Source organism: Setaria viridis, chromosome 3 (assembly GCF_005286985.2).
Source record: "Setaria viridis chromosome 3, Setaria_viridis_v4.0, whole genome shotgun sequence".
Lineage (NCBI taxonomy): Eukaryota > Viridiplantae > Streptophyta > Magnoliopsida > Poales > Poaceae > Setaria > Setaria viridis.
This window is the reverse complement of record NC_048265.2, coordinates 27,837,075-27,850,314: the sequence shown is the minus strand read 5'-3', so window position 1 is coordinate 27,850,314 and position 13,240 is coordinate 27,837,075. Positions and strand designations below refer to the sequence as shown.

The 13,240-nt window shown below is 39.5% G+C and overlaps 1 protein-coding gene across 1 annotated transcript; it reads right to left on the bottom strand.

Annotated features, from left to right (window-relative positions):
- Positions 1-269: 269 nt before the first annotated feature.
- Positions 270-6,407, bottom strand: LOC117847237 (acyl transferase 5). Its single transcript, XM_034728406.2, has 2 exons — positions 5,858-6,407; positions 270-1,317 (listed from the first exon to the last, which is right to left on the bottom strand). Exons 1-2 carry the CDS (start codon positions 6,302-6,304, stop codon positions 478-480), a joined length of 1,287 nt encoding a protein of 428 aa, XP_034584297.1. The 5' UTR covers positions 6,305-6,407; the 3' UTR covers positions 270-477.
- Positions 6,408-13,240: the final 6,833 nt, after the last annotated feature.

Below are 13,240 nucleotides of genomic sequence, written 5' to 3'. Positions count from 1 at the left end.
AGTTGGGTTTTAGCTAGTGAATTCTAGATCAACTAGCTTGCACACTACCTTGAAGTCTAAGTTCACATTAGAAACACTCTACTTTTGCCTCTTTTTTTCTTGTTTTGGACAGAAACTAAAGTGTATATATATAAGAGCTTATTGAAACAATTATATGTATATCTCCTTGCATGGACATTAGCACCATTCCTCCAGGCCAATGCAACAAACATTAAATGTGCAACTAAGGCACTGATACACAAGTAATCAAACATTTGCATCCAAGTATGTAATGTAAAAGTAAACGAGCCTTCACTAAAATCATACGTATTTTACAAAGGTCATAGGTTCATAGATATATAATTCATGGCTTAACTGTATAAAATAATGTTATATTTCTTGTGAACAACAAGGCTACTAGTCAATAGCAATTTTATTTCTATCTAGCATACATAGAAAACACATAGCATTGGCACCGTAACAATATAAGACAAGCCCCTAAAAGAAGGTCTTCATCTGATCCTTGAAGTCCATGAGATGCTTCTCCTCCACGCACTGTGTCATAATTCGGGTTCCCTTCTTCGGCGAAGGTGGAGCTCCAAGAACTGCCACTGCCATGTAGTCAGCATAAGTGAATGGTATGATATGGTTTGGTGCACCCCACCCATAGTCAACCTCAAAGAACCCAAGCCTCGTCCAGTCAGACACAAACAACACATTGTGCTCGAATGCCAGTTGGTATGGATCTACCTTGACATCCCCTGCTGCCCACTTGGAAAACTCTAAGGGAAGTCTAGCCTTGCCATCCCGTATCATCCTAATCACATCAATCAATCCTGCAGTGATAACATCCCCAGCAATAGCTGTCACAGTCACCGGATAGAAGCAGTTACCATAGAAGCCCCCATCCTTGGGTAGCACCTGAGTGAGGAGGTGTCGGGTGTTGGCGAAGAAGCAAACATGAACCTCAGATTCCAAATTGTACTTGATTGCCTTAGTTCGTGCTTGCCAAACCTTGGCAACGGCAACATCAAAGGTGGAACAGTACTGGCCTGTGGCCTGGAAGTACTCAGCCTTGATATGGACGATGAGGTCAGAGGTCACATCTATAGTGAAGTGTTGGAACTCAAAGGACTGGAAGGATGGTGGTGGACCAGGAGGAAGTTTAGGTGGGTTCGGTATTAAGGCCCGAGCCCATATAGGTGCTATTGTGGGCTTTCCCATTCCACGGGCAAACTCAGAAATTGTGTTGATGAATTGGGCTGCACCGAGCCCATCAGCAAGGGTGTGGACTGCGACCAGCCCGACCACAAATCCTCCACACGCAAATTCTGTTACCTACATAGTTAAGATTTCATTATTAATTCCAATAGTATGGGTGTTTCAACCATACAATAACAGAAACATCCGTCCTTAGATTATAGTCATGCTTAAATTAATGGGTGCCTTCAGTTGGAATTATGAAAGGCTAATGACTGATGAACGGAAAAGTTGGGAAAATGCGGCATACCACTTTGACGTAGCTGAGATATGGATACGGTAATTCATCATTGTTTGGATGTAGTGGTTGCGTGGATTATGACTAGAGGCGAACAGGAGACAGTAGTGCCTTACCTAAAGCAATGACTTTAGTGATTCAGTTGTTGGAAATATGGAGTCCTTTCCAGCTACCACTATCAGGCGTGCGCAGTTTTCTAACCTCAGGAATGCTCTCGTACTTCCTGTGCGTTTAGGCTACTAGTTAGCTAGCTGTGAGAAGTTTGGGATATCTGATTTAGGTTTTAGTGTACTGGTTATATATAGAATAAACAACTAAAGTTTTGCAGGCTAAAAAATCCACCATATACCTAATCTTGTTCAACCACTTCAATCTGTTTTAGGCCAATTGCGTCTACCTTGTCAATGTTTGATGCATAAAGAATGTGAGTTCAGTGCGAAATCACCAGCAGTCGGATAAAAAAATCTAAAAAATCCACTATATACCTAATCTTGTTCAACCACTTCAATCTGTTTTAGGTCAATTGCGTCTACCGTGTCAATGTTTGATGTATAAAGAATGTGAGTTTAGTGCGAAATCACCAGCAGTCGGATAAAAAAATCTTATATGCATTTATGATGGTTTTTACAGCTGTAAAGATGGTTTCATCACTTGCTGATGGCATCATCGATGGTAAAGTTTGATAAAGGTTGGACTAAAACGATATGTAACGTTGTAATGGCTTGCCTTATATGGAGGCAGAAACAGGTTACATAATTCTGATAACTTTTCTTCGAGTACAATAGGTGTGCTGCTTCTAGTCCACCAGGGATCAGTTTTTCTCTTGCACGCAAACAGAATGACAAGAAAGACGTTCTTTCAAAAAAAAAAAGAATGGAAAGAAAGACTGAAAAGCCACTACTGAAAGTGCATCACGCTCACTAGTAGTTTTAGGATCAGGCTGTGATAATGACCAATATGCCTTCGATCGTAATGCCTGAAATGATTATTTCCCGTTCCCTGCTTTCGATATATAAGTATGTACCACTACCGCACAAGTAGTCCCTAAACCGCCAAGGTCTTCTCGATGACCATAACATTCCAAGAAGACTTTGAAAATTATTAAAGGTCCACACATAGTTTTCATAGAAATTCCAACGCTCAAAGGAGAGGACGTGTTTTCATAAATACTTTTCTACAACAACAACCGAAATGAACTTCTAACCCATCGAGTCCACATATGAGTCAAATAGTAAGCAACAGTCACCGCTAATGGGCAGAAGTATATTACTTGATTATTTTCTCCAAGGTAACTTGATTACTACTTTGTGAAGGATCAACATGTGCTGTGGAATCTGGACATATTTACTGTACCTACCTACTCCCTCCGTCACAAATTATAGGTCATTTTAGATTTTCTAGATTCATAATTTTTACCATACTCCTACATATACACTATATCTAAATAAATACTACAAAATATGTATCAAAAAATGCTGAAATGACCTATAATTTGAAACGAATACAGTATCTCCCTCCATCACAAATTATAGGTCATTTTGGATTTTCTAGATTCATAATTTTTACCATACTCCTACATATACACTATATCTAAATAAATACTACAAAATATGTATCAAAAAATGCTGAAATGACCTATAATTTGAAACGAATACAGTATATTTCTAAGGAGAATATATAGATGGTATCTATGGCAAGGCCCATCAACATGGGTACAAATTATTTATAAGGAAAATATATAGATTGATGTATTTAACTTCTCTTTGCTGATTATATGAATTATAGTAAAGATATGGTGTAGTATGCAGCATGGTTGCACGTGAAATACAGCTACCCCCTCTAATATATACTAGCTCCATCCATTCAAAATTATTAGTCACTTTAGTTTTTTCCCAAGTCAAACATCCCTAATTTTTACCAAGTTTATGGAAAAATATATTAACATTTACATTATCATATAAATGCACTATCAAGACATTTTATGGTGGATTCAATTATACTAATTTGATAATGTAGATGTTGGTATTTGTTTTCTATAAACCCAGTAAAAGTTGACGAAGTTTAACTTAGAATAAAACCGAAGTGACAAATAATTTGGAACGGGATAGTATAAAAGAAAAAAAACATGTTGAAGCATTATTTTTATATTCTTCAAGGACCAAATACGTACAAACAAACACTTATGAGGCGGATGCTTCCTGGACCACGACATATGTACCTGAAATACACATGCATATACACATTTCTAGTCTGCACTAAACTGCATGTATGTTGGCTGGTGGCATAACAAATCTGATTTCGCTTACTGCTAATAAATGATAGTACAAGCAGACGTTAACTAAGCATAATGCTTATTGCATTGTCATGGCTAGGTTTGGAGCAACCTAATTGCTTATTCCCCCTTGTAGTCCTAAACCAAATGTTAAGTGCGAGATTTGAGTAACCTAAATACGTTTGGAGCTACACTTGTACATATTTTCCTTATTAAACTGCGGCACCTCATTCATATCGTTCCCCCACGAATTGCCACCCAAATTTAGCAGAACAGTTGGTTGTCGTGGTTCTCCGTTCCTAGGCATCTTTGGCTTAATTATATCCATGACACTTCTTCTAACTTAAGTTCAATTTATTTATAGTTCCAATATTTTGTTATGTCAGGTTTTCTTTATTTTCTAACCCTGCTATTCCATCCAAGTTTCAATTATGTTTTATGAAATTACTAGTGGTAGTTAACCAAAGGAACACATGGAACCTCACAAAAAGAGGGAGTGACGTGTAGAAAGTACCGTCACTTCCCTTGTACGGAGTTAGTACACTAGCGAAAAACTGAGCTTCAATCCTTAACAAAAATCTCCAAACGGAGGAATTAGTGCTGGATCAAAATTTCATAGTCCTGGAGGATCCTTTAGTCCCTATTTGTGTTACAAACCTGGACTAAAGCCTCTCAAGCCTTTAGTCCCAGTTTGTAACACAAACCTCAACTAAAGCCTCACCTTTGTCCAGGTTTGTGTTACAAACTAGGATTAAAGGGTCCTTCATGGGTTACTTTAAAAGAAAAACATATCTAACATCATCATATGTATTGTGTAGGTGAGATGGTAAGGAAGCTACGCATGAGGCGAAAGGTTGCGGATTCGAATCCCGCACACCGTGCACACGCATATCGCGCGTGTGTGGGAGCTTGCTCGGGATTTCTAATTTTTTTTGGCGCATGACTCTTTATTTGTAAATGATATCTTTAGTCTCGGGTGAAACGGGACTAAAGGTCGGGACCTTTAATTCTAATTTGGTTGTCCTAGTTGGGTAAACAAGGATCTTTGAGGTTCCCAACTGGAACAAAAATCCATATTTTTCAATAGTGGTACCGCGGATAACGTTGAGATGACACTTTTGCTGACAACCTTTGAAATTTTAACAAGTGCCAATCAGCCAACAGCGGACAATGAGGTTATCGATTCTCGGTTCATGGCTCTAGATATGCACCTAGATATATACTATGTCTAGATACATAGCAAAAGTTATGTATATAGAAAATCCAAAATGAATAGTATTTTGAGATGGAGGGAGTATAATGGTATATAAGATAGCCAACCCAATTAAAATTGTCTGAAGGAAGCTTGTTCCATTATAAAATAATGTTCCAGCCTCTCAAACTTATTTGTTGCCTTATTTTGCAAGTAAAAAGAACCTTATTGATCAACTCGAGACACTTTTATGTTGTTGCACGATCAACTACTCCACAAACGGAGAACCTTCTTATGCCAGACCACTTACTACCCTCATTAGATTTGTTTTGTCTCCTGAAATACCATATTTGAAAGATGGATCATGGGAATGATGTCTAAAACTTATTTGAAACATGATAAGAACACTACCCTGAAGATGTAGACCTCTCTTCTCAAAATTCTTTAACATTGCTAAAAAGGGATAAAGGGAGCAGGACAATATACAGAGTATATTAGGCGAGAGTAGAATTATTGAACTATAGTTTTATCGAACTAGTCATAGAAGGTTTGTGAAAATAAAGATGAAACACAATGAAGGGTTTAATTACATGCAAAGGCTACCAATTCGGTCCAATACGAGGTAAATATATGTTCAAAATCATTGCTGTAAATTTTCTTGAAAGATATTCCACGTTGTTTTGAGGTCGATTATTAGCTTGCTGTGTGAACTCTACAAGATATTTTTCGGTTTGAGGAATTCTTTACATTAAATCATCATGTGAATATACATTATCCTTGTTTATTAGTGATAAAAAGGTCATCATCCGTCTGCCAAAATGTGGACCACTAGTATATAGCCATTTAACAGATTTAAAAAATAAAACATGGTTGGTCAATTAGCTCGGGAAATGCATGCGAAGATTCGAATACTCACCTGCATCATGATCGGAATACTTGTAGGGTCAACGCCTTCCTCTGGAACGGGCAGTAGCTCTTCTTCTGAGACAATGAGCGGGTAGTCGAGGCCGTTAACATCCTCGAGGCTGCAGTCCGCGACGGCCTCCACAAACCAGGCACCGTCGTCACTGCACTCGACGCAGGCCTCTCCGGCCACCACCGAGCCGATGAAGCGGCCGGCGAACGCGCGGTAATCCACCAGCGCGCGGGACAACGCCTTGCGGATCACCTCCGCCGGCCTGGCAGCAGCGTCATCGTGGCGGGTGGTGGAGTCCCTGTTTCGGAACACGTGCAGAGACCGCACTGCGTGGCGAAGGCCGGGGACCCGGTCGATGGCTGACAGCTCGAGCGTCTCGGCCGCCGATGCCGGCTCGGACAGCACGACGAAGGACTGGGATTTCCTTGTCACAGTGATGTTCACCATGGTGGCTACGTACAGGCGCAGCTTTGCTAAGTGCGGTGCCCCCTCTTCCAGAGCTCACTATTTGTGTCTCTGCTTGTGTGCGCTATGGAGGGGGTGCAGCATTGAGGCTCTACGAGATGAGTATTTATAGACGTGAAAACGGTAGAAATACTTTTCTATGACGTTTTTGTCTCTGGACTTGTCTTAGTGACTTTAGGAATCTAAAAAGAAAAGATTGCAAAGTGGGTTGCTGTGGCTAGGGATGTGTAACCTATGCGGCGGGCCTGTTAGTTACTCTCTCCGTCTATAAATATAAGATAACAAACCATTCAAAATTCATCCTCAAATAAAAGGCATTCTAGGTACATTTAAACACTTCACTGCTAGACAACTTACCTTTAGCACTAGGTGAAACCCCCTTTTAGTACCAGTTTTGTATCAGATACCGTTTGAGCAGTACTAAATGCAAGACCATTTAGTTGGTCATCCAACCGGAACTAAATGGTTTTGTGCAAAAAAAAACTAAATGGTTTTGTGCCCAAAAACTAAAGAAAAAATTTTACGAACCCTAGGGAGGCTCGCGCGGTGCGTGGGATTCAAACTCACAACCTGTGACCTTGCATGAAACTTCCTTACCATCCACCTACACAACACATGCAAATTAGTGGGAGATGTTTTCCTTTTGAAGTAACTAGTGGAGTACCATTTAGTATCGAGCAATAATACCACCCGATACTAAATGGTGAGTCCAAGAGCATTAGTAGCAGGTCATAACATCAACACGTACTAAAGGGTGACATTTGGTACTAGGTGGTGTTTTGACCCAGTACTCAAAGCCTTCCTAGGGCTCCCAAATTTAGAACCGGTACTAACACCATTAACGAATGCTCTTTTTCTAGTAGTGCTGATTCATTTAGTTCTTCTCAAAGTTGGTAGGATTAGTTTAGCTGACTGGTGAATGAGTTGGAGTGGACTACTTGTTATCTGCAACATCCATTAAAATAAGAATACAACAAAGCTCTCTATATTATAATATAGGGATACATGCATCATTTTGCAGTCTTCATAATCTGTTCTGAAATATTTAGGATGCCTTGTAAGGGTGTTCTAATTCTATGTGTTTTTCAAAGGTATCACAAAATGCGTGCCATCGGAGGTATATAGACTTTCCGGTTTGTAACTTAAACAAAAGAATGCACATAATTTCACTTTGTTTTTTCTATAAAGGAAGTTTAGTCAAGGTGATGCAATAAATATGAAACCTTATCCAGCATGTGCATGAACAAGGTCTTACAGACAGAAACAAATGCAGATATTGCTAATGACCCTCGATTCGAAGACCAGATTGCCACCTACGCACCAGGCTGAAAAAGTCATTCCACTTTCGCAAAGCACTGAGATGCCCCTGCCAAAAAACCTGTGAAGTAGGTTTCTAGAGGATAGGCCACACGAACGAAGCCAGTGGATAACTCTGATGAGTGATGAGAGTTCGTTTTTCAATACCATAGCATTCTTGCGGAGCCTCAAAGACCGGATGGTAGTCGCCCCAAGTAACACTAACGGTTTGAGTTTTTTCACTAATCCCTATCAGCTAAGTACCATAGACATGTTTAACACGCTGTGAGGTTGAGAAAGACAAAAATCGTGTGAAAGTCGTGTGAATAATCGACTAAACTGTACGCACAAACCGACAATAAAAAAACAAATGCGTAAATGTCACATCATTGTGAATGTGTAACTTTATTTGTCATGGATTCTTTTGGTGGCGCAGCAGTTAATAAAATTCTCTTTGGCGATTAGTACTTCAAACCATATGGAAAAAATATTTGAAACGGTTCTATTGCACAATCCTTATTTTTCATGGTTACAGGAATGTTAATTGTCAAATAAGCCATTAGTTACCATGGTTTTGTTCTGAATCCCTGGGATAATAGAACATCACATCAACAAACGTTTGGGATCATTCAATCCGGAACCTACAGTGTGCTTTTACGCAGGGTTTAAAATGTAACCCATAGGAGAATTAACTGTTTTTTGCCTTCATATCCTCCTTTTCTACTCCATTTTCCTCTTCAACATAGCAACAAAAACCACCGCCACTCCATGACATCCATATTGGTGATTCGTAACCGGCAGTGCTAGCAAAAAGGAGGACATAGGGATACAGAACTATCGACTACTATGCAGGATAAAGGATTTCTACATATTCAGACCACTAAGTAGAGAAACAATCTTAGATCCAACTATAAAAGTCTCGATCATTTTTTACCCGGAAATAAGAAGCTTTAGTGGCGGATCCAACGGCCACCTCCGACCTGGGTTCTTTAATCCTGGTTAGTAATGGCTACCGCTGATCCAGAGAATCTGGTAGCAATTTAGTCCCGGTTGGTAATACTAATAGGGACTAAAGCTCACCAATTAGTTCCGATTGGTGTTCCCAACCGGGAATAAATTCCCACCCATCCAGCTTCGTCCTTCCCAAACCCAAGCAACTCACACTACTAGATTTTTGGTCTATTGCAATGGCGGAAAAACGTTGCAATATGCCCAAAATCGATGCAATATCTAGCAATTGCAACGGCGACCAGTTGGTTAGTAGGCGTGGCAAGTACTAGCGTTTCAATAGCTCTTTGCAATATTTTTTGTGGGCTGTTGCAACTTATGGTAATTGCCACACACATTTTCGTTGCATTATAGAGTATAGCAATGGAGGATTTCGTTGCATTAGCATGTATTGCAATGCAAGTAGTCATTGCTATAGTACGTAGTTGCAACGTACAAACTCTGTGGTAATATGGTCTTTCGCAACGATTTACATGGTGGCAATAGAATATATTGCCACGGAAATTTGACGTTGTGATATATCCTATGGCAACTAAATTTCTTTCGTGGAAATAAACTATATTGCAACAGAACCATTTTTGGTGGCAATAATTAGTTTTGCAACAGAAACTATTACGTGGGGACTGTTTTTATAGCAACACAATTACTTTCGTGGCAATAACTTATATTGCCACAGAAACATGTTTGGTGGCGATAATTCGGTTTGCAATGAAAAATATTACGTTGTCACAGATAAACTATATTGCCATGGAAACATATGTGGTGGCAATAATTTATTTTGCAATGGACAATATTTAGAAGCAAGATAATATGTTGCAACGAATTAGCAGTGAAGGTCATTATGTATTATTGCAACTTTTATCTTTCGTGGCAATAAGTTGTTGTGCAATTGAAAGTATGTAGATGCAATAAAAGATGTTGCAACGAACTGGGGTTGCTGCAATCATTTATTTTTGCAACAGGTGGATGTATTTCTTTTCATAACTGGAAGATATTTTTTGCAACGGATTGCATTTTATATATTTGTATATTAAATCATTTGTGCAACGAAATGATTTCACCGAAATATGAATTGCATCATCATGAATATAAAACCCAGCCATCTCGACATTCATAAAGTCTAAGTGCCAAATACATATTCCAAATTCAAAATAGTTCATAACTAGTGTTGGTATATCAACAATACTAAATCCTTGTAATGTAGGCTACAGGAATCATGCAATACATTGATTTTCCTTGTGTCAACCATGTCATGACTCCGAGCCCATGCGATCCATTGAAGAAGAATGTTCCTGTCCAAAAAAAAAGAATGCAGTGCATCAGCAAAAGGGTCTCATAGTGCAGTAGTATGAACTAAACAAACATGACCATGGTAATTTGTCTTGTGCTTGTGGACACGTGGTCTGGCATAGAACATATTATTCGCGCACAGGAGACTACTCTAAGTTTACTGATGCACTTAAACATAGATTATAAATCAGGTTTACTTCTGAATACCTGTTGGCTTCTTGTGCGCACACGTTTTGTAGCAGCATTCAGTAGTTGCCGTGTACTAATATATGCTCCTGCCACATTGTTGCTTTTGCAGTTTTGAAAAAGACCTCGAGACACTGTACTAGTTCTATGCTTGCTAGCATTTTTCTCAATTGTTGGCGTAGCATCACTTGGGATGATGCTCCTTGGGTCAGTTTGCATAGGAAAAACAGGTGGAAGTAATTTAGGGACAAAACACATTCCAATATGCTAATTTGTGTAACAAATATCCAAATTGCCTTTACCTGTAGTAATGGGGTTTCTCTCTGTTCAGCAAACTTTGATAGCATCTCTTTCATGATATCCTCCCTAAGTGCTTGCCTTTTGTTATTTTCCTCTTCTTGAATCTGTAGCAATTTTTCTTCCAATATCCTTTCCCTTTCAGCCTTTTCATTTGCAAGTTGTTCTTCTAACTTGTCAACTTTTTGTTGGAGCGTATTATTTTTATGGTTGGCCGCTTCTCTAGCACGGGCTTGCTCTTGGATTTGAGCTTTCAGCAATTCACTGCGTGATGGAGTTTTAGACAAGTAACCATGACCATGGGTTCTGTGGGTTTTGCATCTTGTACTTTGCTTGTAGCAAATTTGGAAAACATTGTTTTCCTCCGCCAGTCGAGATGGGATTTGTATCATCATTGCGTTCTCTCTCGGAAAGCATTAGGCATGCATTGTCCTAATTTAAACAGCAACATTGGTATCGGTATTGGACATTAAAAATAATAAGAATCATGTTGTTAACAGTGAACTATGTAGATTACTTACATACACAGCCTTAGATGCTTCATCTGACCATTGCCCATTCTTCATATGAGTACTCAACCAAAGATTTAAATCACTTAGTTCTTCTCCTGTGTCCAGGTCTATCTAAGATGGCATGAATGAAGCACATTAGCTTGACATGTATGCAAAAAGACCATACAGCAAGTCTAAGCATTACCTGCTCATGGCTCATGTTGGAAAATGATCTAGACCCCATGACATGGTTCGTCTTTGCTTCTTTACGGTTCTTGTAGTTCTGGTTGCTAGCTTTCTGTACAGGGCGGTGTAAGTAAAAAAATACATTAGTAGTGCATTGATCGAACTAGTAATAAATACATGTGATATATGGAAGGACGAAAAGGAAATGCTATGAGACCTTGAAATTTGGAGATCCAAAATACAAGATAAGGTAGTGGTGCCATTCAGCAATGTCAAGGTCATCTGACTTGTGTTTCATTATTGCTGCGTAACTGCGTATGCCTTGTACATGGCACTAAGTGATGATCTCCATCATTTGTATCACACCATCGCGATGGCCCAAATCTTTTCCTTTTCATCATCAACGTCTACAAGCTCCCACCTATTCTGTTTATGTGAGAACACATTCAGAAGGAGAAGTATTTGGCTATTTGAGGATTATTATAGCAATTAGGCAACAGAATTAAACATCGTACGTACCAGTATGTCGGATGCTACAGAAATTTTCACATTTTCATGTATGTCTTTCCATTTGTTAAATCCAATAAGTGGAGCCCTTTTCCTTATAAACATTACAATTTCATCCACAAATGACCGAGCGTTAGGGCCTACAGGACCTCCTAGCTTTGTGGAAAATTTGATTTTAAGTTTCTGTGAGCCGCTCCTTATCCTCTTTATGACTGCTGATAAACCCTTGAGGGCACCACGTCCTCCTTGCTTGCGCCCTTCACTGGAGTCTCCTATGAATCCATTAAGTAAAAAATGGTCAGATAATTGCAGCAATATAGATTACATAACACACCTTTTCTCGCTTTTTTGTCACGCCGAGCATGAGATGGCCTATCTGATGGTGCTGATTGCATGGCTGCAAGACCTTCGTCATCAGGAAGGTTTTGAACTTCATCATTGTCATCTTGATCTAAATAAGATACTGCATATCATACAATGGATCCACATCAGTCTAAACATTTTTTGTTCACAAGTAATATTAACTTTGATTGCTGAATGAATGAATAGAAATTACTAATGTCTTGAAGATACTCTTTACGCCTTAACCATTTTGTATATGTCTCGATGGTTTCATCCCTGTAATCATCTTTAAATTCTGCATGTAACGAATATGTAAGTGCAATGGATAATACAACACATAGCTTATATAAATTGTGACCGGAGGAATTGTACCTACCTGTGTCTGGTTCATCCTGCTATAGGATTTGAAGCCATATCTTGTAAGCATCTATTTGTTCTCCTGTCCTTCGTCCTTCTGTAGTTGTTTCCTTTCATCGCTTCAAGGGAGTTATGGTTACCTGCAAGTTAGTCTGTTGATCCCTTGTTAGGAGGATTCTGATTTTCCTATCTTTTGAATTGCTTTGTAACATGGCTGGGATTTGGTGGTCATAATCAAGAGAGACGAGGGCTGCTGTGTTCCTGCCACATCACTCCTTATAGTACAAGAAGGCACGTCCACAGTAGCCGAGCTTTGACTTCAAACAAACCAAGTTAAAAAAATGTGATATTAGACCTATCACAAGTGAACTGGGCAGTTTCATGACCCGAAGGTGCCCTGACGCAATCGATAATTACACACCACCTCTCACCAGTGAGTTTGCAATCAAACTCATATGCAACCATTCACTAACCAAGGTAATGTCCTTACTCTTACATAGGAATATTAATCTATGAATTCAATAGAGAACTATATATAACCCTAGCACTAGAAACTAGGCATGTATCGAGATCTTCCAATTTGAGATAGGAATATAACCCTAGGCATGTATTCAGATCATCCAATATCACATAGGACTATAACCCTATGCGAATTTTTGATAGGATTTGCAATAGCCTGAGAAAACATACCTGGTTCGGGGAGGTTCAAACAAAAACTCATCAGGACCATTGTCTTCAGTTGCCGGCAGTGTGGGATGGAGTCGGCCTCCTGCCGCCGAATCCAGTCGCCATCTGTTGGTCACCGGCGGTGTGGGGCGGACTCGACCTCCTGTCGTCGTCTTCAGTTGCCATCTCGATAAGGAACCGAGAGTCGTCGGCTCTCACCCCCCTCTCCCCCACGAACGTCAAGGAAATGTGATTAATGGCGCCGGAATTTTAGTAGATGGGGATTGGTAAA